The sequence below is a fragment of the Limulus polyphemus genome, unplaced genomic scaffold (genome assembly GCF_000517525.1).
Source record: "Limulus polyphemus unplaced genomic scaffold, Limulus_polyphemus-2.1.2 Scaffold875, whole genome shotgun sequence".
Lineage (NCBI taxonomy): Eukaryota > Metazoa > Arthropoda > Merostomata > Xiphosura > Limulidae > Limulus > Limulus polyphemus.
In genome coordinates, this window is record NW_013666485.1 from 342,812 (window position 1) to 367,670 (window position 24,859).

The following is a 24,859-nucleotide window of genomic DNA, read 5'->3' on the forward strand; positions in this document are numbered from 1 at the left end:
TAAATCAGTCAGCAACACCTGCCGCCTACATAGCTACTTTTTAACTGCCAGATTTACCAGATGCCAGATTTAACTAGAAACAAGTTGTTTTGAGAAAATAAATGACTCGTGATGTCATTCACACGTGACACCGAAATATATTTCACTTATCCACTTCTTCTGTCTTGGAAGAAGTTACTCCCTTTGTACATTATCAATTATCAAGAACTTTTGATTAAAATGTGCCTCTACTGTCCCTTCGCTAGTATTCAGTAATTTACGTAGGTAGGTTGTATATTTGAATATATTTTTACTTGTAGTTCTTATTAATTTTCTAAGAATAGAAATATATAATTATTTACAGTTTTTTTTTTTGAATTTTGACTAGTACAATTAGACGTTTGTGTCAGAAATTGAGTAGTCATTTATCTTGAAGAAAGTTTTATTTGAAATGTTGATTTTTGAACATAATCTCTTTCGTTGTGGTGTTTTGAAAAATATTTTTCAGTAGTGATTAGGAAACGATTACTTATAACAGAAAATCTAGTTGTGGAGCCATAGAGTTGTTGAACAATTTGTATGTATTACTTATACACTAAAAATAGTCTACTAATTTCTCTGTTAAATCTTGATTATTTTTACAGTTTCGTAAAATATGTTTTATCTCGGCATTTATTTTATTTATTTGTTTGTTTATTTATTTATTGGTAGCTTGCGCTTATAGAAACAAATCTATTTTGTTAAAGTCCTCATAATATAAACACACATACCACTAGCTAAAGTCAGTGAGATGTCATCCAGGTCACTTACAATAATGCTGTCCACAGTGACAAGGGTAACAATGCAGTTTTTAGTTACGTCCGAAAATACTCATTTGTGCTGTGAAGAAAAGTGTGGAGAATGACCCGACGTCCAAACCGCTACTGTTGTAGGACAGGTGTAAGTGTGCTCCAATATCATCATAAGGTATCTTAATGGCAGGGGATACAACGGTATAGTATCTTGACAGATGTCATTTCTCAGTTTAGACAATATCGTACTTCGACAGTTGTAGTCATCAAAAAATACTATCTCACCCTTCCTGTCTTTTGGGACACTAATTTTTTTCCGATGAACTCATATTGGGTTTGGTAACTTTTTAACCATCTGCAAGTTGCAACAAAGTACGGCGGTATTTGTGTTATGGGGTGATACGCCACTTGGGCTGCTGAACGATCAGGTGATATGCAAAGGGATGGTTACTGCTGCTCGTAATATCACAATTTTCGACCAAGGCCTTCTACAATGCAGTTTTCATGCAAGATGGGGCTCCTACTCTTCAAATCGAATCACAAAACTATGATTTGAAGGTAGGAACATTACCAATTTCCTGTGGCCAGGTCGGTAAATCGCCGGATATGAACCCTTATTTACCGTTTCTTGTGAAAGCGTCTCAAGCAAGAACTTCTAGGAAGACCCTCATCCAAGTTCTTCGCCAGGAATGGGGTGCAATCTCACAGAAGTAGATTTCAGATTTTGTAAATACGATGCCCAACTGTGTTTCTGGCGGAAATATTACACTGAATCCACTCAATACTAAGGGTAATCTCACACTCTTCGTTTCATGTTTGTTTATTATAAAAGACGGAATTTTTGCTTTTTGCTAAGAAAATTTCCAAATTAAAGAAAACGCTTTCATTTAAATTTCCGCTCCCCAGTGGCACAGCGGTATATCTGCGGAGTTACTAGACTAGAAACCAGGTTTCGATACCCGTGGTGGGCAAAGCACAGATAGCCTATTGTATAGCTTCATGCATAACTTTAAACAAAGAAACAACTAATTTATTTCTATATTTTTACAGGAGAATTTATTAGGTATCTTTTATTGGTATTTTAAAAAACACATCTGGACAAGCATAATTTTATGATTTGGGTATGGTGAAATTTGTTAATACGACTTGCTATCTTTAAAGTCTTCCATTCTGTTGTAGTGTTCCACGTATCTGTTATACACTTACTGAGCTTTGTTTTATACAAGTGGTGAATATACCTACTAAGCTAAATTATATACAGTTAATGTGTGTACCTACAAAGTTATGTTATATAGAGGTGATATATATATATACATAGTTTGTAAGTTATGTTATATGCTTGCTAAATTAAGTTATATATAGGTGATACATATGTATGTTTGTGTATCTACTTAATATTTATTAACTTCCGATCAAAGTAAATTATGTTCTTAAAGCGAAACTAAAAATCACCCTGGCGGTCAGTATTGCCGATTAAGTATACTTTTCTTATGCTCCTACAGTACTTTTAACGATCAGAATGTATAATTTCATGAGGTGGGTACCTTCGTTGTTACCATAGTTTCAGTTATTCTGTTATATGCAGGTAATGTACTCACTAAGCTATATTATATACTACTGCAAGTGGCTCAGCGGTAAGTCTCTGTGCTTATAAAGTTAATAAAGTTGCTCATGGTGTATATATACTTATTAATACATGTTATAAGCAGGTAATGCGTGTCCTTTCTATGTTATTTTTATCAGTATTTCAAGAATAAAAGTTCGACATTGTTAAAACCTCGCAGTGGCCAAAATCTAAAAAATTTACAACTTTAACAAGCTTCGAAAGTTATGGTTTTCTTATTTTGATTAGGTAAGGCTTAATATAAGAAGTTTAGAATTTTGGGATAACATCGAGGAAAAAATGTTTAAAAAAATGATTACTTTATTTACGAAAATGTAGACAGAAATTTGTAAATTACATAATAACCTGCGTTTGTCGATGGTTAATTTATGCTAAAGTACATGGAATCGAGCTTTAGCTTCTAAATATCCAAGAGCTTAAGTTAATATTCCACGAACAATATTATTGCAATGAAATTCACCACAGTTTGTACCAAGCTTAAGACTAACACCGAAGAGTAATCGTTACATACAGTTTACCATTTGAATGTTCCAGCTAAAGAACTGAAAGCTTGTAAATCCATGAAAGTTAAGCTTTATTTTAAATTATACAATATAAAACTATAAATATGAATTATTTTAGCTTGTCGAAGAGTAACAAAATGCTCTGTGAAGTGATCAGTTGGATCAAGGAATTGTTTATGTTAGAGCAAAAGCCACATTGAGCTTTCTGCTGTGTCCACCACGGGGAATCGAGCCCCAAATCTTAGCTTTTAGTGGTCGATAATAAAACTTGATATGTTCATTTTGTGTTAAGATACAGGTGTCTAAAAGGTACACTTGTGACCGGTGGCTGAACTTAAGAGTTTGTTCGTAAAGTAATGTATACACTCTTGTAAGAAGAGCTAACATATGCATTTTATTTCATTCATTAATATTTACAAATCATTCAATAAGCAGTACAAGTTATTTTAATTTTTGGTATCTGTTAAACATAACTTATAATTAAAAAACAGATGAAAAATTGAGTAAAAGACAAGAATAAACCAGAACTTTAAGGGTATATAGTAACGATTCAAACCACTGAATGGCAGACATTGTTTGACATCGAGCTCTTTAAAACTGTATTCCAGTTATTACATTTTTTTAAACCACTTCCTGTATTAAAACCAACGACTTAAAATATCATGAAACATAATAATACGATAACACAAGTAAATATTATTTACAAAAACAAACACTGCAGTTTATGTACACACAAACTAATACGTTTAGGTGGTTAACCAATTAGAGTTCCTCACAATTAATATTCGAAAAAACTATCAATACGATTTAGAATAAAATGTTTTTATGATGTCACTGACTAAGCTAAACATCACGACCTCTGTTAACAAAAGTACAAAGATAGCTGGTTTAAATCTCGCATTTACTTCTTAATAGTACCCTACGCATTTTTACATTAACTTTTTCACTGCCTTGAGCACATATAGGAACACACTACACAATCGTTTTTAAGCCTTCAAAAGTACGAGTTTGGAATTTTATACCGAATTCGCGAAGAAAGAGTATTCCCCTTAAAACTTACAAAAGTTTACCACTTTCAAATGTCATATGTAATAAAATATCAAAACATTTGTCGTTTTTGTTATCGTCTAACAATAAACCTGGCACTGGTAGAGTCGTTTTTAAATGTGGCAATGAAAAAGTTACAACCTGGAATTAAAATTAGTAATATCTAGTATATATTTTTTGTTTAATTTACAGAATTTGAAAAAAAAACACAAACCACTAGTTTTAAATCCACCCAGATATTTATATTTTTTAATGCTTTGAGACAATTTTGACTTAAGATAGCGTCCAGACATTTACATTTTACAACAACAAAAAAGTTAAAATCGAAAAGCTTAACAATATACTTTTTACGCCTAGTTCAGAAAGTCAAAACACTTCTCCTCATGACCAACATATGTTTATAACCGTAATTTTACTCATACTACTTTATCTTTTATTTTCTATAAATTCAGTATTATTTTATCCCATATTTGGATATATATTCAGCATTATAACAAATAACGCATGAAATCACCGACATTTCAGCATTATTGACTGCTGTCAAAAGTCAAGTTGTGTTTTCACCGAGAAAAATGTTGCTATTATCCAGAAATTTGCCTAAGCCTACTTAATTTTCCCATAAATATATGTATATATAAATCTACCACTTTGTTTATAGGTGGCTTTAGTTGTTTGTTGTGAAACTTTACACTTCGTTTTCTTTCTTTCCCAAATTTTGCAATAATAATAATATTACACACTTTAATCACAAATGAAGAATGAAAGACCAGGCAATTTTTTAAAAATTTAGTGACACTAACATAATCTTAGAATCTATAAAATAAAAGCATTGAACAAAATCTTACAAAACGTATTTATATACAAAGGAACACTTTTATATATATATATATTGGTAAATTATAATTCTCTTAGTAGAATTTACACATTAAATTTCTTTTGGATTATTTTTGTTTCCCCTCAGAAAAGTCAAAAGTTTGTTCATGTAAGAAATATCTATAGATACGAAAGTGAAACGCTTAGACTGATATTTCTCAGTCGTAAATTTAATATTACATTAAGTATGTAGCATTGTCAGATTTTAAGATACCTTAAATATCACTGCCCTTCCACCTTCATCTTAATACTACATCCATGTATGAATCAAGTTAAAATAAACTACAAGTTAAACCCACAAAGAACTTCTACGTATAAACTTATTTTGATTTTTTTCTAATCTTAAGAACACCAAAGTTTCATGTAATTATTTTCATAAACATAGATATACTTTATTCTTTTTTTAGAGATTATTGTACTAGTCGGGTACTAGTCGCCAGATAGCAACATCATAACCAAATAATTTGTCTGTATTACAAATATGCTTTGTTTTGTACAGTGGTTATCCTAACACTCACAAGATGGCTGCACTTTTATCAACTGATGACATCAGAATGCCAATTTACATCATCCTATTTGAAAGTTTCACTCGATTGATGCTTTCTTTAGAAATTAGACGAATATTTTCCCAATACCTCTGTGTTACGACTACTCCACATTGCCGATAAATTTTTATGACAACGTTTCTGCGCATATAAATACATAATATTTATAAAATGTTTGAAGACAATTTCTATTGAATTTCTTGCTACCACATTCAAAACTAAACACTACAAGAGGCTGTCATGACCAAAATAAATAAGGTTGATTTGATATTTTAGATTAATAAAAATAATCCCTGATATAAAAATATACACATATATATATATATATATATCCTCTTCATTCAAGTAGAAACCTCATGGGCCTTTCTTTGGACTATGAAGTCACATTACACTTCCCACGAACAAAACAAGTGTAACAAAATTCAACCCTCCGTACCAATGAGCTTAAAGCCCAAGATAATAAACGACTAAAATCACATCACAGACAAAATCATTTCCAGGAAGGTTTCACTGAAGCTGACTAATCATTCACTGGTCATCATAGCAGTGTTATGTTCCTGAACAATCGATCTCCACTATATCTCTCGGAACGTCGACAAATTGGTACACCAATCTCTGACCATCAACTTTGGCCAAAATTCCTCGCTGATAGTAGTATCTTTAAGAAATAACAACAAATCATTTTTTTTTTCACTTTCTCAATAAAATATTCAATACCATTGGCATAACTACAGACGGAAAAGGAAAAACTGTTTAATATCAACTGAAGTTTTCTGTTTACTGCAAACTTTTTGTTCAGGGTTAGAAATTCTAATAACCACGATTGTATCACTACTATACTTCAAGAAAAACATTACCCAGACTACACATTTAAAACAAGTCTACTGTGATATGGTATATCAAAAACAAATAGCAGTACTAATTGAGTCCACGGAATCGAAAAGCACAAATATTACTGGTATTATTTCGTAAAAGAAAAGAATAAAAGTATAACACTCAAAACTTCCCCTGTAGGTAGAATAATTATCCTTTATCTTCTACAAAACATCTTTATGTTGATCCTTATTTCACAAAAATTACACTAATGTACCCTTCTAAAGACAAATTAAATGTCTTTATTATGGTTACTGTAATGAGATAACCATGATTTAATGAGTGTGAAATGGAGTTTTATTTATCAAATACTATCTTTTATTCAGAATGATAAAAAGAAAAACAGCGACGAATATGGACACAAACTCTTCCAGAAAGCACTCATTAGCCTTATGTTCAAAAGTCATGTCATTCAAGTGGTACATACCTCAGAGCACGACCCATAGTTTCGTAATTCATGTCTGGTTTGTTTTTATGAAGTCCCCAGAGCCTTGAAACTGCTTTGGAGTCTACGAGTTTGAAAATTCCTTTTTCTCGGTTTGTCCATTTGATGTAACGTGGACAATACTTGTTATCCTGAAGTAACTTTAACAGAAACTCCCACAGATATGTTGTAGAACCTGGAAAAATATGGATCAAGAAATTATGATGTTCTCAAGAAAGCTGATAGCTAAACACAAATGAAGCTTGCTTTAACCTTCAAACTAAGATTATTACGGAAAATGTTATTTAGAAATGAAAATGTCCTCTTGGAAATTTTAAAATTTATATATTAAAATAGTCAATAGATGGCGAAACAACAAATCTCCAAAAGTCCGTAAACTTACCACTGACCCTCCAGGGGACATCTCCTGTTGTTACTTTTGTTTTGTTATTTTATATGATATTATGTCAGCGCCAGAATCATTAATTCTTGAAGTTTATACAATCCATATAGTAGGTCAAATGTTTTATTTTTTATTTTATGGTACCATCTACTAATTTATTTCATATAGATGATTATATTCCGACCATTAACACTTGAAAGTTTAAAAATACACACACACACACAAGTAATAATAATAATACGTAAATATCGTTCAAGCAAGTATTTCTAAGAACTTGTGAATGAAAGTAAAGAAAAACATGTCACAATATTTCAAACACACTACATCTGCCATATCCAACATCGACGACGCCTTTCGCCCAATACCAGAGCTCATCAGGACGGTTGGAATACGACAGACGTTGTAGTTATCTAGGCCCCATTTATGTCATTAGTTTTCACGAATAACGACTGTTCTGGTAGAAAGTAACAGAACAGAAACCAATGCCACTCAGTTTCATTTTAGTAATGGTGATGCGGAATAAATGAGCCCTTCTATCAGTCAATATAATGTTGTTATTATTAATTAGAGAACTATACAAAGTTGCACGTAGTGATAGTAATCAACAGAAAAACAGTTTTGAATTTACCTTGTCGACTTTTCCTCTTAGTATACAATGTTGAATTAGTATCTGGATTCTTCAATCTCCTTGCTGATAAAATAACAAAAAGGAAGAGGTTGAAAATTTCACAATATTTGCTAGCATCAAACCTTTTAAGTTTGGTAAATATATTTATCCAAAGATGAGTATCTATTTTCCATGCATAAAAAAGTGTTGAAATTTATACGCATAATTTGACTAATTAGCCTTTGGTTTCATCATAACCAAATTGTTTGATTTTATAAGTCAGCTGTTTTAAAACGCACTCTATACCTATCAATTATTCTTTAGTGCTTATATTAATAAATTCAACCTCAACATGAAACCACATTATCGAATAAAACATCCCAAATGTTTATATACTAAAGTGAATGATTGTAGATTTTTTTTAAAGTCAATAAGTATGTTTTAATGTCAAATCTGTGATGTAGTGTGTATGAATAAATGTAATCAAAGTGTTTAAAAATGTAATATAATTACGTATATGCAACAACAAGCAATGTCGGAAACAATCCTAGACTACACCCAGAAAGAGAGAGAAAACTAAACATCTCAAATAATAAACTACCAATAAAATGATGTATTTACCTGGTGTTCATACGTGTTTGTTTGATAAAATATTTACTGTGATTGGATAGTCAAACATAATATTAACAAGATAAATAAAAAATTGGGAATTTAAAAATCTGCAAATAGATATCTTAAAAAAACAGTAAGCAAACAAGGCTGAAGATAATGTAGACATTTACTTAAACTACAAACCCCTATTTTGGTTTCATTCTGTTACCTAGAATTAAATTTGAAGTCAAAATATGGATTTTTAGTTTGAGGAAATAATGTCTACAGTATCTCCAGCCTTATTTTCTTACCTTTTTACTATCCCTGTTTACAGGTATTAAATTCCCAATTTTTTATTTATCTTATTTGCTGGCTATTTTATGCTCAACTATCGACAAAGGATTACTTGATATGATAGCTAACTTTATACATTGTACTGTCATGGAGAACTATAATGAGCATTTATAGATTCTGTGTAATTAAATGCTCTCTATATATAGTGCATAGCAATGGGCAAATTATACGCCTATACTAAGACACAACCCCCTCTAAGCACGTATAAAATTACCAGAAGAAAAGCAGCGTTTTCTATTTGATAATTTCTTTTGGCTTGTACATCTAGTGAGGCAATCTTTTACTAATTAAGTATGAGAATTTGAAATTACCAGGTTTGCAGATTACTTAAACTACACATAAAATATCATAATAAACGTATAGCCAAAGGCTTAATTCATCTTAAACAATATGAAAGTTACATTGTCTTAATATTTATATTGTTGTTATGTAATGTCTATTTAGTGTGTTTCAGAAACATGTATTCAAACAATAAGTAAATAGCACACACATGACAGAAGAAACGTTGTAAAAATCAAACCTTTACTCTTTTTTTTTTAAACAAGTTATTGGTACTATGTTTCTTTTACTTATTATTATTATTCATCTTCGCATCATAAATTACTGGTGTGAAAAGGGGCTAATTAGTTATTGCATAGATAACTGTTAACTTTAGTACATTAAGATATGGAACTAACAATGATGGTATACTGTATTATGAAATTAACGACGATGATACGTTATGAAACAGAAAAATGTGGTGTATTATTTTACGAAATTGACATCTATGGTATATTATGCTATGAAAATGGGAAGGATGATTTATTACGTGATGAAAGTTAGAGATATTTTACGTTTTGACAACCAATAATTTGTTACTAAGTCTTATATTTATACTTCAGATACTAAGCGTACCTTTCTTTTTTGGCTTTGGTTGGACAGAAAGGTCTTCAACGTAACAAGACGAGTCCAGGTCATCGCCTAAAGAAATGCTGCTGTAGGCTGCGGTAATAACTGAAGTGGGAATCGCTAACTGTCTTTCTGTTCCATTTCCTGGCGCCGAGTGAAGCTTATAGGATGAAGGAGAATTGCATAAGATGGGCCTGTTGAGGGCAACTGGTGACGAGTGTGACTGTAACTGACTTGTGCTGTTCACGGTGAAGTGCGAAGGTGATTGAGAGGCTGGAAATTCAGGATATTTTCCCGAATATTGTGAAGAGAAGGAAATGTGAGTAACCTTATGATCATCAGGACTGTGTGTAGTATATGATTTTTGATGTGAGGACAGATCCAGATATGGAGGGGTTGGTAGGGATCTGAAGTGATGCGACACGACTTCTGGAACTAAAATGGAGTAAAAACATTGTATAACACCAACAATCATAAAAACTAACAAATAACAAAGTTAAACATTGACAACCATGCATTCTCTCATGACCAAATGGTGTGGACCAAAATCTACCGCTTTCATCTTTCTACCTATTCCTGCTTGGAATTCTCGGAGTTGATACAAGGAACAGAGCAATGCGCAGATGACTTTCTTCCCAATAGAACCATTTATAGCATTAACATAACACTGCACTATGTTCTCAAGGTGTTTTTCGCATTTGCTACTGAAAGCCTATCAAGATCTCTGCGACAGAGATAATTCTTGAGAGCCATCACTGCATTTACTGCAACCCGGCTTCATACAAAATAATCACAGTTCGGAGTCGATTGTTCGTAGAGTAAATCCATGTTTAAGGGTCTGAGCGTATACTGGAATAGACAGACTCTGAACGATGTTCTAAACAAAGAACGATCATGAAATCCGAGAGGTCACGAACCTTTCTTTGTCTTATTTCACTATTGTTGTACCGCTGTTTCCTCACGCCATTGCTGCTTCTCTGTTTTGTCATCCATGTTAGGATCTCATCACCTTGACCTTCCTTAAACCCCCCTCTTCCGGCTCTATGTTGCTATATTTCTTTTAGGCATTTCCTAGAACTATTCACCTTTCATCACCTTTTTTTTTTGTATGTTTATCTTTGCAGTCACTAATGTTTATCATCATCACATCCATAATTGCTACATTTCTAACATGTATAGCACCTTGCATTTGCAATTGAGCTTTGGAGGACCAGACGTTTCAGAATATGAACTAGTAAGCTACACCCAAACAAAAGCAATAGGTCATATAAGCTGATAGCAGTAGCATTTCCATGATTGGCCACCATTGGACTCAACATGAGATAAGGTCTGTTCTGGTATAATTTCAGCAGAGTTGGTCTACTACGGGAATTAGGTGGTCAGGATTGACCTAGCAAAGTCGCTTTACTCAACTCAGAGATACAGTATTAAATATCAGAACTAAAACAATGGACAAAAATGTCGACTATGGTGGAAGAACAATTTTATTGTATTTGAGTAGCTTTTTTCGGAGTAATATGTCCTCCCGCCTAATTATATAATTCTTCAAACGTACACAAGTTAACCCAAAATATATACATTTTAATTAGAAATGCAACCAAGATAAGGCAAAAGTTACTATACACTTGGAGCTAAAGAAAATATTACGAAAACAATTTAAACCAATTTTATTATTATTATTTCTCTCAGAGTATGAAGTTAAAATTAAACTATATTTCAAGTGAAACAACTTTATATAGTAATTTTTGCCACACTCTGTATACATATATATGTAAATTCATATCATTTCGTCACGAGTTCCTGAAATTTTACCAACTGCACGAGTAACAAACGCATCTCTGCATACAAAAGGTTTGTGTTACACGTTGCCATGTGTACAAGTTCAGCGATCCTGTCGCATAGCAACCAATTAAACTTTCCTTACTGTTTTATGATGCAAGATCTTAAAATGCTCGCTAAACAACAATCTGCTGGTCTAATAGTCGTGGACTGTCTTATATAGCGATCCTGAGTTAATGAGCCAATCGTGTTTTGCTAGTGGTTGCTGATGAAAAGGAGACTGTACAGAAACTTCCCAGCAGTTTTCAAGATTGATGACTGGATACCCCCCCCCCCCGTTTATTACCTACTATCTTTCAATACGATATTTGTTCGAAAAACAAAACAACTGTTTGTGACCACAGGTTTTCTTGCGATGAAAAATTAGAAAACAGGATAATCAAACAATAAAAATAGGCCAAAAAGAAAATAGACTTAAAATGGAGCAATTCCTAATATGTGTATATATATATATATACTAACAAGTGTCAAACACTCCCACCAAATGTATATTTCGGAGGGTTAACGCCACCCGCACCCCCATTCCTCCGCCTATGAACAGTATTGAACAAAACATCTTGTACTGAACCAAAACACTAACTGAAGTTACTTGCATAAATAAAAAGAAAGGCAGCGATAATTTAAATAAAATATAAGCACGAATATTATGGTAAGAATTAAAGCCATAAATCAACGTACTCAATGTAAAAAACGATGCACTGAAACGAATAAAGTAGTAAATATACTTGTCACTAGATAGCGCTAGTCTAAAATACATGAAGCTAACAGTAACCTTGAAAGTGTATTGACTTCGGCACCAAGATAGCTCAGTTCATAAGCCATTTCCCTCTGAAAGGCAGGTGTACCAGGAGATTCGTGGTACTGACGATTTATTGTCTGTTTCGAAACGAAAAATGCAAACGAGGGCGTGACAAGTGGATCTCTGCTTGAAGGGGAAATAGCATTGCGTCATCTCACTTGAACCTTCTTCCCGTTCGAGTAAAAGCGGAAACGTGGCGGGACCACCAAGAAATGATAACAGTTTTCGATAAACTCCCCGTGTTACTAAGTGATGTGTTAAGATAAAACGCGTTTCTATCAAAATATTTCAATAGTGGGGGGAGTGTCTATAAAACTAAAATCTCTGACTGACAATCTCAAGTTTACCTTAACTGTATAGAAAAACATATCTAGGTTATTTTTAATTTTATTTCAGTGTGCTTCGAACTGCTACTTGCATAATACTGAAAAACCACATTTTAGGTCCTTTCCGCCTGAAACAGCATAGAACATACAAGTTCAGTAACATGTTTTATTTTATCCAGCTCTTTTGGCAGAGCCGAGTATAAAAATCAGGGTAGTACAGGCGTTCTTCACATATGCGCTATACATATTAAGCCATACCGTTGCGGTAAGTATCCAATATCATGGAAACTTTGTCTGTCTGTGGACACATCTTCTCCTAAACGAGTTAACTGACCCTGACCAAACTTGGCATGCTAACTTAGTAGTCCAAAAAACAAACCAAATTTATATTAAATTTCCCATATATTGAGAAATAAAAATATTTTATAGAATAACCCCTTATATGCTGCAGTAACTATTGTAAAATAGTTGAATTTGAAAAAAACTCGCACCACATCAAAATTCTACAAGTCAAAGACTGTAAATAAAATTTTCAGCATTTTGGCTTATTTTCCATAATATACAGTAATAAAAAATCCAGCTGCACTGCGGAAAATAAAGATACTGTTGCTGTTTCAGCTTCCCACTATTTTCTTATTGTACTGGACATCAGAATCTAACTGAAACTATGGGATTATCTTTTTGTTTTTATTTTAATTGCTAAAACTGTCAGAATAATGAATTTTTCGCTTTCACTTAGCAATATTTGAATATTTAATAACCATAAACAAAAATGATTTAAACAGAAAAACTATACGTACAGATAAGTTAATGTGTGTATATATATGCCTAATTGCGGAAGTACTTGCTTACAAAGAAGGAAGTAAACTGTTCGTACGTTTCAAACGCCAGTATATTACTCGGAACTACTTCCGGTGGTGCTTCTGCGATGAAAACAAAACAGATACGAGTACAATTACCATTACTTAGTAGTCTTTGTTTTAGATAATTCACTGTGAAAAAAGGTTTTGCAGTAAAATATAAAATTGTATACTTACTTGTTCTTTTAGATAAGGTATTGTTTATTTGTTTCTTTAAATAAAAATGGTTTGTTATCTGTCAATATATTTGTACACAGAGTTTGTTTCAATATTGTTAATGTCTCTTAGCAACTTGTTCTTTACAATATTCTACCAATAAAACTATCTGTACGTTGTACTTGAAGCACACCTTTTGAAGGCTTAACGCTTGTGAAATAAAAAAAAAAGCGTAGTGAGCTAAAATATTTCTGTTTATTCTGAACTACTTATACCAGTTTAAAAATAAACTTATGCTAATAGATTGTTCACGACTAAAACATAAATTATATAATAAGTTCAAGTGCTAATCTTGTTTGTCCATTACAAGCACCCCCTATACACCGGAAACGACTGTCAGGTGTGACGTGCTGGGATTGTAAGGTCAAGATTATGATGTCAATGGTCTGAAAAGAACAAAGGCCCCGGATGTCTGATTGGAGCCAGGGCGGAAACCCGTCGCCTAGAGCTTTAAGACGCCGTTTCAAGTGTTACCAGCCACACGTAAAAATATAACCAGTTTTTTTTTTTATTTATATTTTGTTTTAAAAATGTTGGGTTACGTTAAAGGGTAACAGTATTCTTTGGAAATCATGTTTACCATTGATATCGTGTGTGATATCATGATTCTGCAGCAAGGAAAGTTCTGGTTAAAAAAGAACCAACCAAAAGAAAAAAATATGTAACATATCTCGTTAATTACAAATAATAAAATAACACAGAATATCTCCATTTATTTTTATGCAATGTGAAAACAAATCAAGTCTCAATCAATTATAATTTGGGGAGATCAACAGGTAAGGGTATTAAAAACCGCTTATAACGGATATTATTGTTAATAATGTTCAAAAATCTTCGACCCAACAAAAGCCAGGATACCAACAAATTCAACAAAAGTAGTCTTGGGAAATTTTATTGAGTTAAATCGAGTTAACGTTACGAAACTTGTCTACTTTTGCACTTTTCATTTACGCAAATATTTTAGATATTAATTTGAAGCATATGTTTCACTGAACTTAGTTATATACCATACAAACAAAGTGCCTGTACCGACTTGCATGCCAACAGCAGCGAAACGTTTCATAGAATATTAGCGTGCTTGATTTGTCAGTAATCAAAGTTTGTCTGTTTTCTACCTTAGTACACACAGTATTTTGTCTTAAAACAGAAAGATTCGATAAAACTACATACATTATCTAAATCAAACAATATGTAATTTTACGTAGCCATGGGAATTACTCAAACTGGTCACATTTTATCATATCCCTGTAGCTCTGTTAATTGTATTATCTAATAATAGATAGAAATTACCTACCGAAATGGTTACTTTTTATCATTTCCCTGTAGCTCTGTTAATTGTACTATCCATGAACAGATGGGAATTTCCTACAGAACTGTTCACTTTTTTTTAAAATCATAATCTAATTGTGCCTAAGCTAACCAATCACATACAAAAACTACTGAACACACAGGTTTAACTACAGGAAACACAGATCTGGAACTTCTGATTCAAGTCTTCTTATTAAATAAAATCTCTCTAGCCTAAGTATTTGAGCTTGTTTTATTTTATCTTTTTAAGTAGTTACATAGGTACAGTTATGCTTATTTATTTACCATACGTTTATATCCGTAACTGCCCCTCCATGGCTCAGCTCTAACGCTGGGGGCTTATAACGTTGAAAAATTGGTTCCGATACCTACTGTGGGCAAAGCACAGATAATCCATTGTGTAGCTTTAGACTTACTAACAAATAAACACAATATCCTGGAAATAGAACTTGTAGACTCCGAAACGTTCAATAAATATACCATTGTTTTGTCACATCTGTGGTTGTGGTACATTATTAGACTATACTACGTTTTCTACCTAATAATCTATCTTTTTTTTGTATTATTTTACTAATTAAAACAAAAGTAAGAAAGAAGAATAAGCTTAGCTTAAGAGTTCTAAGAGTACTGTATAATATTCAATGAAACTGCTGATAAAACAAATCTTTACATGATCTTAGTGAAAACTGAGTTCACACATATATTAAGAAACTAATTTAAGATCGAATTTTCATTGACATTTTTCACTTTGGTACACACGTTTCTTAAGTTTTGTTAGGGTCGGCTGTTGATTTTTTATTACTCCAGTGGTAACTGTTGCGTATCAAGTACATCAACATAGGTAAGTAGGCATGAACTATTCGCTCTACTGAAATAAACACTTGTTTTGCCAGCAGTGTCGGCTCCATGCAAGTCGGCTTCACTTCGCCTCACTGCGGTTAGAAGAGAAAATGAAACACATAAAAGGAAACGAGGAGGCGGCGCCGGTCGTGAAACTGGATTTCAATGCCAGTGAGTTACTAGTGGTTCATAGACATCCTGACTTTCCTTGCACGTGAAGGTCAAAACCAAACAGCTAGTCGAACCACTATCACAGTCTTGGGTTTTACGTTAGAGCGCGTGTAGCTTTCTGCCAATGAGAAAGTGTGCACAAAAAAAAAGCATGAGCAGCGTAAGAATTAAAGACGTTCTCAAGTGTTGAAAGGCTGATAAAACAAGTTCGAAACTAGCAAAACACGTTTAAGAAAAATGATGGTTATTTACTTCATCAAAATTACTTGGATGTAACATAATATCACAGAATAAAACAGATTTACATCAGGGATAATTTTCACTAACGTCAAGTTTATGTCGCATATCTTCCAGAATAGATTTCAGGTTATTCACCTTTAATTTTACGGTGTGTGTATTATTGGGTTTCTCATTATTCCACAAAATTACAGGTTTGGTACAATGAATTTGTTTGACGACACAATACGAGTTTAAATTTGGTGACAAGGAACAAACACTTTGAGATAATAAAGTTTATAGACGACTTGAATGGGTAATGAAGAAAACTTTATTACAAGTTTAACAGAATACCAAATATACAACGTTTCAACAAGATTTTGTCATCATTTATTATCTATACGTGTTCACAAAGTTCTACTTTAACAAAAGTTACTTGAGTAACTTCAAGGTGTTACATATTTTATTTTTATCTTTAAGAAGATAAGTGTTGGGTCGGCCCTCTAGGCCTACTTTGGTGTAGGTTGGTTATACACACTGACAGCTATATACATATCAAAAGTACGGTAGTACTTATAGTAGGAATAGGCCAGATGTGCAATACAAATTAAAGTCTCACACACTACAAACAGCATGTAAACAAAACTTTATAAGCACTTTATACGCACTGTTGAGTGATAAACAAACCAACAAGCCACCAAAGTACTTGAGGAAGTCGGTAGAGTAAAAACAAAAATTCCACAAACCGTCAATCTCACTGATTAACGCTGTTGGAAAGACATAACTGTCCCCTGCCTTCACCTTATGCAAATCTAAATGTACATGACTGAATTACAGTACGTTGGCTAAAAGTGTTTTTCTTAGATTAACTTATGACCTTAGTAATAACTAGAAGAGCACTCGGTAGAGCGCATACCTCCGCCATGCAGCGTTTTCCGTATAGCCGTCCTTATCAACTGATACGAACCATTTTTTTTTGCAGGACAATGTGGAATAATAGTCTACATATGTCCATCAAGTTTAATCAAAATCCGATATTTTTTGATTGAGTAATAGATCAAAAATAGTGTGAAAGATCGGTCCCGATGTTAACAGATAAGGGTTATTTCTACATATTCGTGACCTTGCTGTGACCTAAACTAATCACTTCTAAGTTGGATGATAGTCCAAATGTATACCAACTTTAGTCCAATTCCATTTAGCGGTTTTCGAGAAATCCCGCTGACACACAAACACATATAGGGGTGAAAACATAACCTCCATCACCTTCGATGGCGGAGGTAACAATGACCATTTTTAAATAAAAAAAAATTAGGAAGTATGAGTGGGAACAAAACTTTACAACACTTGCAACAGCAAAGTGGGTGTGGCCATTGTTCCGCCCGTTCTTACTTGGTGTTTTACTTTGAACTTTAATCCAATTATAGACTTGAACAGAGTTTTATCACTGGCTAATCCTTTCTAAACACTCAAGAAATTTCAAACTTTCAAAAATTAGTGGTTTTGATACTATTCTGTTGGCCAATCCCTTACAAGTCAGATAGCTATAATGTCTCCCATAAGCAAAGTATTATTGGAGCTTCTTGTCAAAAAACACCAAGTGTTGTAATGTTGACCCGCTCATTCCCACCCGGTTTCCTTACGTTTTGGTGCTCATATTCCTAATTTTTTTTATTTAAAAATATTTTACACTTGTGTGTGTGTATACACACACAGAGATCAGTGTTGGGACACCCCTCATGACGTACTTTCAATATATGTAGGACATCCTACATACTATTTATAAGTAACTTACATGTTCTGCTTGGATGGGGCTAACGTTATATATGTAACTATGTGCAAGTATTTATATGCGGCTTCTGTTTATCTACGTAAATAATAAATCAACAATGAAAACGATACAATCTGACAGGTGACACTTGTTCTGCATTTTTAAATACATTTAAGTCAAATGCCTAATCAGTTTGAGAAAAATATATTATAATTAAGAAACTATTATGTGAAAGAACAATAATACTCATTCCCTTTAAATTTTCATTTCTTTTGAATAATTCGGAGACACTTCACATCATACAATCTCTCTTTTTTCTTCTGATAAATTGCGCACTTTCATTTTTGTTTTACATCTTAGTTCCATTACAAAAATACGAAGATTACATTCCACACGAGACCAGCACTTTAGACGAATTATTCACAAAAACATTCATACCCCGCGGTCTAAGAAAATTTGATGCAATAGACTTATATGAATGATAAGTATATGCTCCTACACTAGGGTGTCGACAAATATGGGTGTCGTGGCGCCAAAGAAATCATGTTTAGCAACATGGTGAATTTCTGACCACTTGACAGCGCAATGCCTTCAACCATGGAGGTACGGCTAGTGGCAATAAAGGGTTTATCCGAATAAAACTGTTCGTACAGAAAACCTGTGTCCAAAAGTCGGACTAATATTACAGTTTCTTAATAATTTAAATCCAAACCAAACTCTAAACTTATAAGCATATTACCTATAAACAAAATATTAATGGTGGAGATTCAATCAAACTAAGCTCTGCCTTCTTTTAGCTAGAGGAACCAATAGTACAGATACGAAGGCAAAATGGTGGAATTTGTAGTTAACCCTGGGCCAATGCAAAAACCAACGGGGAAAAATTGAATGAAAAAATCTACACAATATAAGTTTCTTACTATTTTCACACAGTAAATAAACACACTTATATTGATATAAAATGTTATATTCTATGTAACACTAAGATAACAAGCGAGAACTGAGGGACGGAAGGACTCTTAGGTTGTGTAGTACAAAATCAAAGTGACTCGCAGGCTGTGTATACGTATGTATGATTAATTATCATTAACTTCTGATTAAAGCAAGCTACCCACAACTAATACTAGCCCTAGATCTAGGCTGTCTGCATTTACAGTTTATTCTGGACAAACTTCAAGGTATCGATAAACTGCACGTTGTCATGATAAAAGTGTTATCTTTCTGTCCACCGATATTATTATAAGAGATAAACAAACATTTTAAGCTTAGTTCAAGTGTATTTATTGACGTGTTAAACTATAGTTCACCATGCACGATCTTAAAAGTTTAAGATGTTGTAATACTTATAAACTATACCGAAATGATACGACACTGAAAAAAATAAAAGTAACAAAAAATTAACAAATTCAAAATATGAAATGCTGACTTACTTTCTGAATAGGAATTCTTGAGTTGAGTCTGATAAGATTGAAGCGTCATCTGGCTGACAGGTTGATAGTACTGTATATTTCTGGGTGTTGGCGACTCTGATATTCTTGGAGTCACTATATTTAACGAAAAAAATATTTTATTCAACAAAGTGCTTCCTCTAAAAATATTATCAGAATACCTTACATTGCAAATCACACTAAACATATAATTAATTAGAAAGAAAAAATTAAATTCATACTAATAAAACAGAGAGGATTCTAAATCAAAATTTCGTCACCAGATCTTGCTGAATAAAGTTACATATATGACACGTTTAGTTGCATATTACGCTGACGTCTACAAATGGAGACAGATAGTAGCCTAGCCCTAACTAATAATCGATTGGTAAAATAAGTTAAAATTAATATTATTTAACAGATTCCCGAAATTTCCAGCCATATAAATCTACTTTGTGTCCATATATATTTTACTTCTCTTATTACTTTAATAACACCTTAAAGGTCGTCGGCAATTTTTTACGTATTATTTGATTCAACTAGGTTGAAGGTTTGTTTCCAATTAAGCACAAAGCTATACAATGGGCTATCTGTGCTCTGCCCACCACGGGTATCGAAACCCGGATTCTAGCGTTGTAAGTCCGCAGACATACCGCTGTGCCACTGGGGGCCCAACTAGGTAGAAATTGTACATAGTTTTTAACGTTCGGATTACTAGCTTCTCTGCTTGTGATTGTGCTCAGAAAACTTGAATAAAAATTAATGAATTTAAAAATAATGCTTTTGGAACAACCTTCATTAACAAATCAAATATAAAAAAATAAAGATCCTCCTCTTTTTTTCGAAAGGTAGTGTTGTTTCAAATTAAAATGTGAGGCTATTGATTTTCAACCATTTTTAACAGGTCTAGCGGATTTACGGGCTATATTTAAGTTTTTCTTTTTATTAAAGGTGAAAAACTAAAGGCACAAAATTATTTGAATTAAACAAATTAACGTGATCGCCACTTTTGCAACATTTAGTAATAAGAGAATGTATATCACACCCAGTATTACAAATTCATATTGCGCATGACCAAAAATCCTAATGCGCATGATGAAACTAGTCGACTCGCGTAATCATACGCAGTACTAATAGTAATAACAACGTATGGTTAAACTAACTGTCGAAGCTTCCGCATGTTTTTTTTTCTTCAAGTTTACTCTGGATGTCTTTTTCCTACGAAAACTTTCGATTGCTATTTGTTTATATCAAGGTTAGATTTAGTTAGAAGAACTGATGGATTAGTTTTGAGGTAACTTTGGGCTATAAACGTGGCAACACTACTGATAACGCATCTACAGTTGAAAGGCTAACCCTATATTACCTCCAACTAGTAGTTTATGGGAGTAGTGAAATGTGAACAGAAAAAAAAAGTATGGTGAAGGAAAGGGGGTGGATATTACCTACCAAATAAATGCCACACACCACTAAATCGATCAATTTGTTTTAATATATGGACAAAAAAATATATAATCAAAGTACCTGATATAGGCTGTAACCTTATTTTATAGTCTTCCGTGCTGAAATGACCATTACTGCTGTCCACGTCTGAAACTCCGCTGTCCGCTGGACTTGGTGGTAAGGAACCTAACACACATACACACACAAAAATTAGAGTTAGTAAACCATGAAATAATCTCTGAACGAACAAGCGCCGAGCATTTGACTCTAAACTGGAACTAGTATCAAACATCATATGGCTAACAAGAACAATGTTTTGTAGGTTAATATAAGGATAAACTACAACAATAACTCAAATAAAGATAAAAATTATGAAGTAACATCGAATTCAGTTTTATTGGCAGAATCTATACTATAAACGGACTAGTGCTTATCTGTTAGTGATGGAAATTCCCCAACTTCTGGAACTATGATTACTATAAACTTCCAGGGGTTCTTGAGTATGACCCAGATCTCCAGGACATATAGAAAGTTTAGTATGAAGAAGCTGTCCAGTAGCGGTGATTTTCTAAAACATTTTATGCCAGTATTTAGTAGACAAGCATGGCGAATAACGAAAGCTGTCTCGTCGTCTTCGAGAAGCCAACGAATTAAAAGCTGCATGTGATGTGGGGATCTTTTTTACGGTATTCTTTTCTCATGGGTAAGAACTGTCGGGTCATTTTCTGGGATCTGTGGTACTAGGAGAACCTTGACGTAATGCAATCAGAGAAACACGCTTTCCAGTTCGAAATATACCTCCCATAATGTTTATTAGACGTCTTGGTAAGTGTTGTTGTTTGTTATAAACAACGTGAAAACTTTCACAAACACAGCAGATCACACAATTTAGTAAACAAAACAAAAAACTGCCTGTCAGTCAGAAATACAAGGTGATTGAATTTTTAAATATATACTGCACACACACACAATATATATATATATATATATATATTATATACACACATATGTACACACCAAATATTTCGTATTTACAATGCTTTGCGAATAAGTCACCTAAGCAAAATGACAAGCATGATACAGGACTGTTGTATTGGATAAAAATTGTAAGTAGAACATAGCAATGCAACTATAAACCCACATGTACCTACCTTTAATTACTCGTCATGCACACACATACTAATTAATAACGTACAATAGGATGTAATAAAAGTAGTAACATATATAGGATATCTTCTTTGCGTGTCTAAGTATAGAAGAAGAAACTGAGCTGTCTGTGATACAAAACAATATTTCCACTTATGCTAAACAGTATTTGGAATAAAAGAGATATGAAATGGAACTGTGTCTTGGAAGTGTATCTATCTATACATATGGGGCGCTACTTTTCTCACACACTGTGCTTGATACCATTACTGGATTGATTACTCACTTGTATTGGTACTACAAGAGACGAGAGACTGTTGACTGTAGTAGGTGTAGAATGGTAGCTGTCGAGAGTCTTGATGAAGGTCCTTCTGAAGCAGATTGTTCGAGTCTACTCCTGGACTGGGTGACTGAGATCTTTCTGGAGACAATTCCTGATTTGACTGCAGTTCCATCTGGCTATTGTTCACTGTAAAAAAAACAAAAACAAAAACGTAACTTTTATTAGTAGTTCTCCATTGGATAAGAACACGTTTATTAATTATTGACTACCATCACGAGTACCAGAAACAGGCCTTGATTTGTATCTGGTACTTTCTGAATGTGAACTTTCGGACACTTTAAATCAGGACTATACATAAACCGACCCACATATGATTAAGTTTATTGCTGTAATACTGATGAGACATTCACTCCGGACGTATTGGTTGATATAAATTTTCAATATGGCGAACACGTGTAAGTTATCAACGAAAGTACCAATTTCACAATCTTCTTTAAGACTCCAGAGATACATTATGTATTAAAGATGAATTCATTGTTAATTGTGAAAACAGCTCTTGTCTGACATGATGGTTCATTAGTTTTGGAAAAGAATGATCCTTACTACTGTCAAGTTTCAGACATAAATACTCGTATGCTAAAAGGAATATGTCGACTTTGTGTGGACTTGTTTCTATATATTCAGATTTATTTCTTGTTGCTTTGTACAGTTTCACGTTCATTACTGTTAATTAGTTGTACTGGATGAACAAAGAAATAGCAAGATACTGGTTTCCACAGTAAGGCCTTCATATAATAATAATGATTAATGGGGGGAAATGTTATTTTCTCATTTGTGTACATATTTGTATTAGAAGCTTATTAAAATAGCATATTCCTGTCAAGTTTGAGTAACTCACATTATTTTTTTTTATACATCTAGCACTAACTGATCTGTAGAACAGAAGCGCATATATTTGCCAATGAACATCAAACAGAGTCGAGCACGGATAAGTTGTTAGCATGCTGGATTTGAGAAAACAAAAATAGCTCTCCGCATTTTGGGTCAGTGGGCACGTTACACGATCGAGAGATGATCAGATCCTACTGCTCGATTAAAGTGGCCGAAGAGTTAGCGATGGGCAGCGTTGACTAAGCTGCCTTTCTTCTAGTTTATCACTTCCAAGTTTGGGACGGCTAAAACAGATAGCTCTCGAATAGCTTTGCGCGAAAATTATCAATAAACACAGCAAACGTAATCAATTTTGCTAAAATTTGTGCAGTCCTCTCCTTGTTTCAACATCAAAAACAATCTACAAGAAATGTCCCTTACAAAATACTGTTCAACCCATCCTATCACAGGTTTGACTTAAATTCTTACGTTGGTGAAGTCGGATTTCCTTTGTTGATAATGGTTTGTTGCTTTTTTTTCTTTAATGTAAAAGTAGAAATGTTCCGCTTCATCACACATAACGAAGTTGTTTTTAATTATTACGTCTTCAATGTTTTCCAATGTACTAATGCATTATTGCAATTTTATTAACGATGAAGTAGAACAATTAGCAGTCAAAAAGTGCTTTGCGCAAACTGTGACGTTTCGATAGCATTTTGGTTTTATATCAGCTCTTCCAATATATTAGATAACAACTTGTTTTGCCGATAGCTAGATAACGCCATTGTTTAAACAATCAAAAAACTACACAAAACGATGTAACTGCGTGATCTTTTACCCAACAATTTAGCTTCCTATTGACTAAATAGACAAATGAATTGTGTAAAAGATTTAGATACATCCTGTTAAAAACTTAAGAGAGTAACGCATTATATGTAGATATAAGATGACTTACAGGGAATACAGATGTAGCTCTGACGTAGCTTTAAGTTATGCAAAATTCCCAAGGGCACAGGAACTAGAAGTGCTGTGGGTGCGGTAGGCTGCACTACTTGGCCTGAAGTAAGGAGGTGCTGCGCAAATATTGTTAGCGTTAGAAAAACAGTCTTGATTTACACTATTTGGATTCTATATTGCATGTTTGTCGATACTTCACACAAAGCTATGAGTGCAAATAGTTGTTTTTGTAAGATATAAATTTGTACTGTTAGTCTTGCAGTGCCGTTGCATAAAATTTACATGTTGTTTACCGTGTGAAAATATGGCGTAAGCTACTTCAGAAAAAGTCTGTTTTTAATATTGAAGTTTAAATAACTTGTAGTGTTGGGTAGCTTAATTTAGTCTTCTTTCAACGTTGTATTACAATTCTATTGTAAACCGGCTGCGTGGCTTAGTGTCGGATTATGGATCTGATGATCCAATTTTAGCTTCCCGTTAGCGCAAAAAACAACATCGGATTCCGCACTATAAGGATAACGACCAAATATTCCTATTTGGTCAGGCAAAATTAGTCCAAAAGATGGGTGTGAGTGGTGTTGACTAATTACCGTCCCTCAAGTCCATCCTTTAAAAATCAGAGATGGCCTTGAGTTGCTTTGAACGAATATCCGAAAAAAACAAAGGAACCGTAGTAAGGCATTGTGGGAAGGAATATGGTTCAAGCACTATAGTGAAATTAGTATTGTTGCGTCATCGAGTCGCATGACTACTGTGACGCAACGTTTCTAGAACTATCATGTACTTTGGCGAATGCTCTAGTGTTTGCTAGATGGGGTAGGCGGATATATATAAGAGGGGAAAACGTGACGCGAGAGATTATTGTAATGTGTGGGTAGATAGTGA

General features: G+C 33.5%; 1 protein-coding gene across 1 annotated transcript in view; it reads right to left on the reverse strand.

The window, feature by feature from the left end:
- Nucleotides 1-3,278: 3,278 nt before the first annotated feature.
- Nucleotides 3,279-24,859, reverse strand: part of LOC106460993 (ecdysone-induced protein 74EF-like) — a 39,929-nt gene continuing 18,348 nt past the window's right edge. The window contains exons 2-8 of the mRNA XM_013920759.2: nt 22,151-22,333; nt 20,800-20,904; nt 19,279-19,392; nt 9,509-9,937; nt 7,691-7,753; nt 6,663-6,855; nt 3,279-6,020 (exon numbers count right to left, since the gene is read on the reverse strand). Coding sequence (XP_013776213.1) covers nt 5,912-6,020; nt 6,663-6,855; nt 7,691-7,753; nt 9,509-9,937; nt 19,279-19,392; nt 20,800-20,904; nt 22,151-22,333 — 1,196 coding nt within the window. The 3' untranslated portion in view covers nt 3,279-5,911. The remainder of the gene's footprint in view (nt 6,021-6,662; nt 6,856-7,690; nt 7,754-9,508; nt 9,938-19,278; nt 19,393-20,799; nt 20,905-22,150; nt 22,334-24,859) is intronic.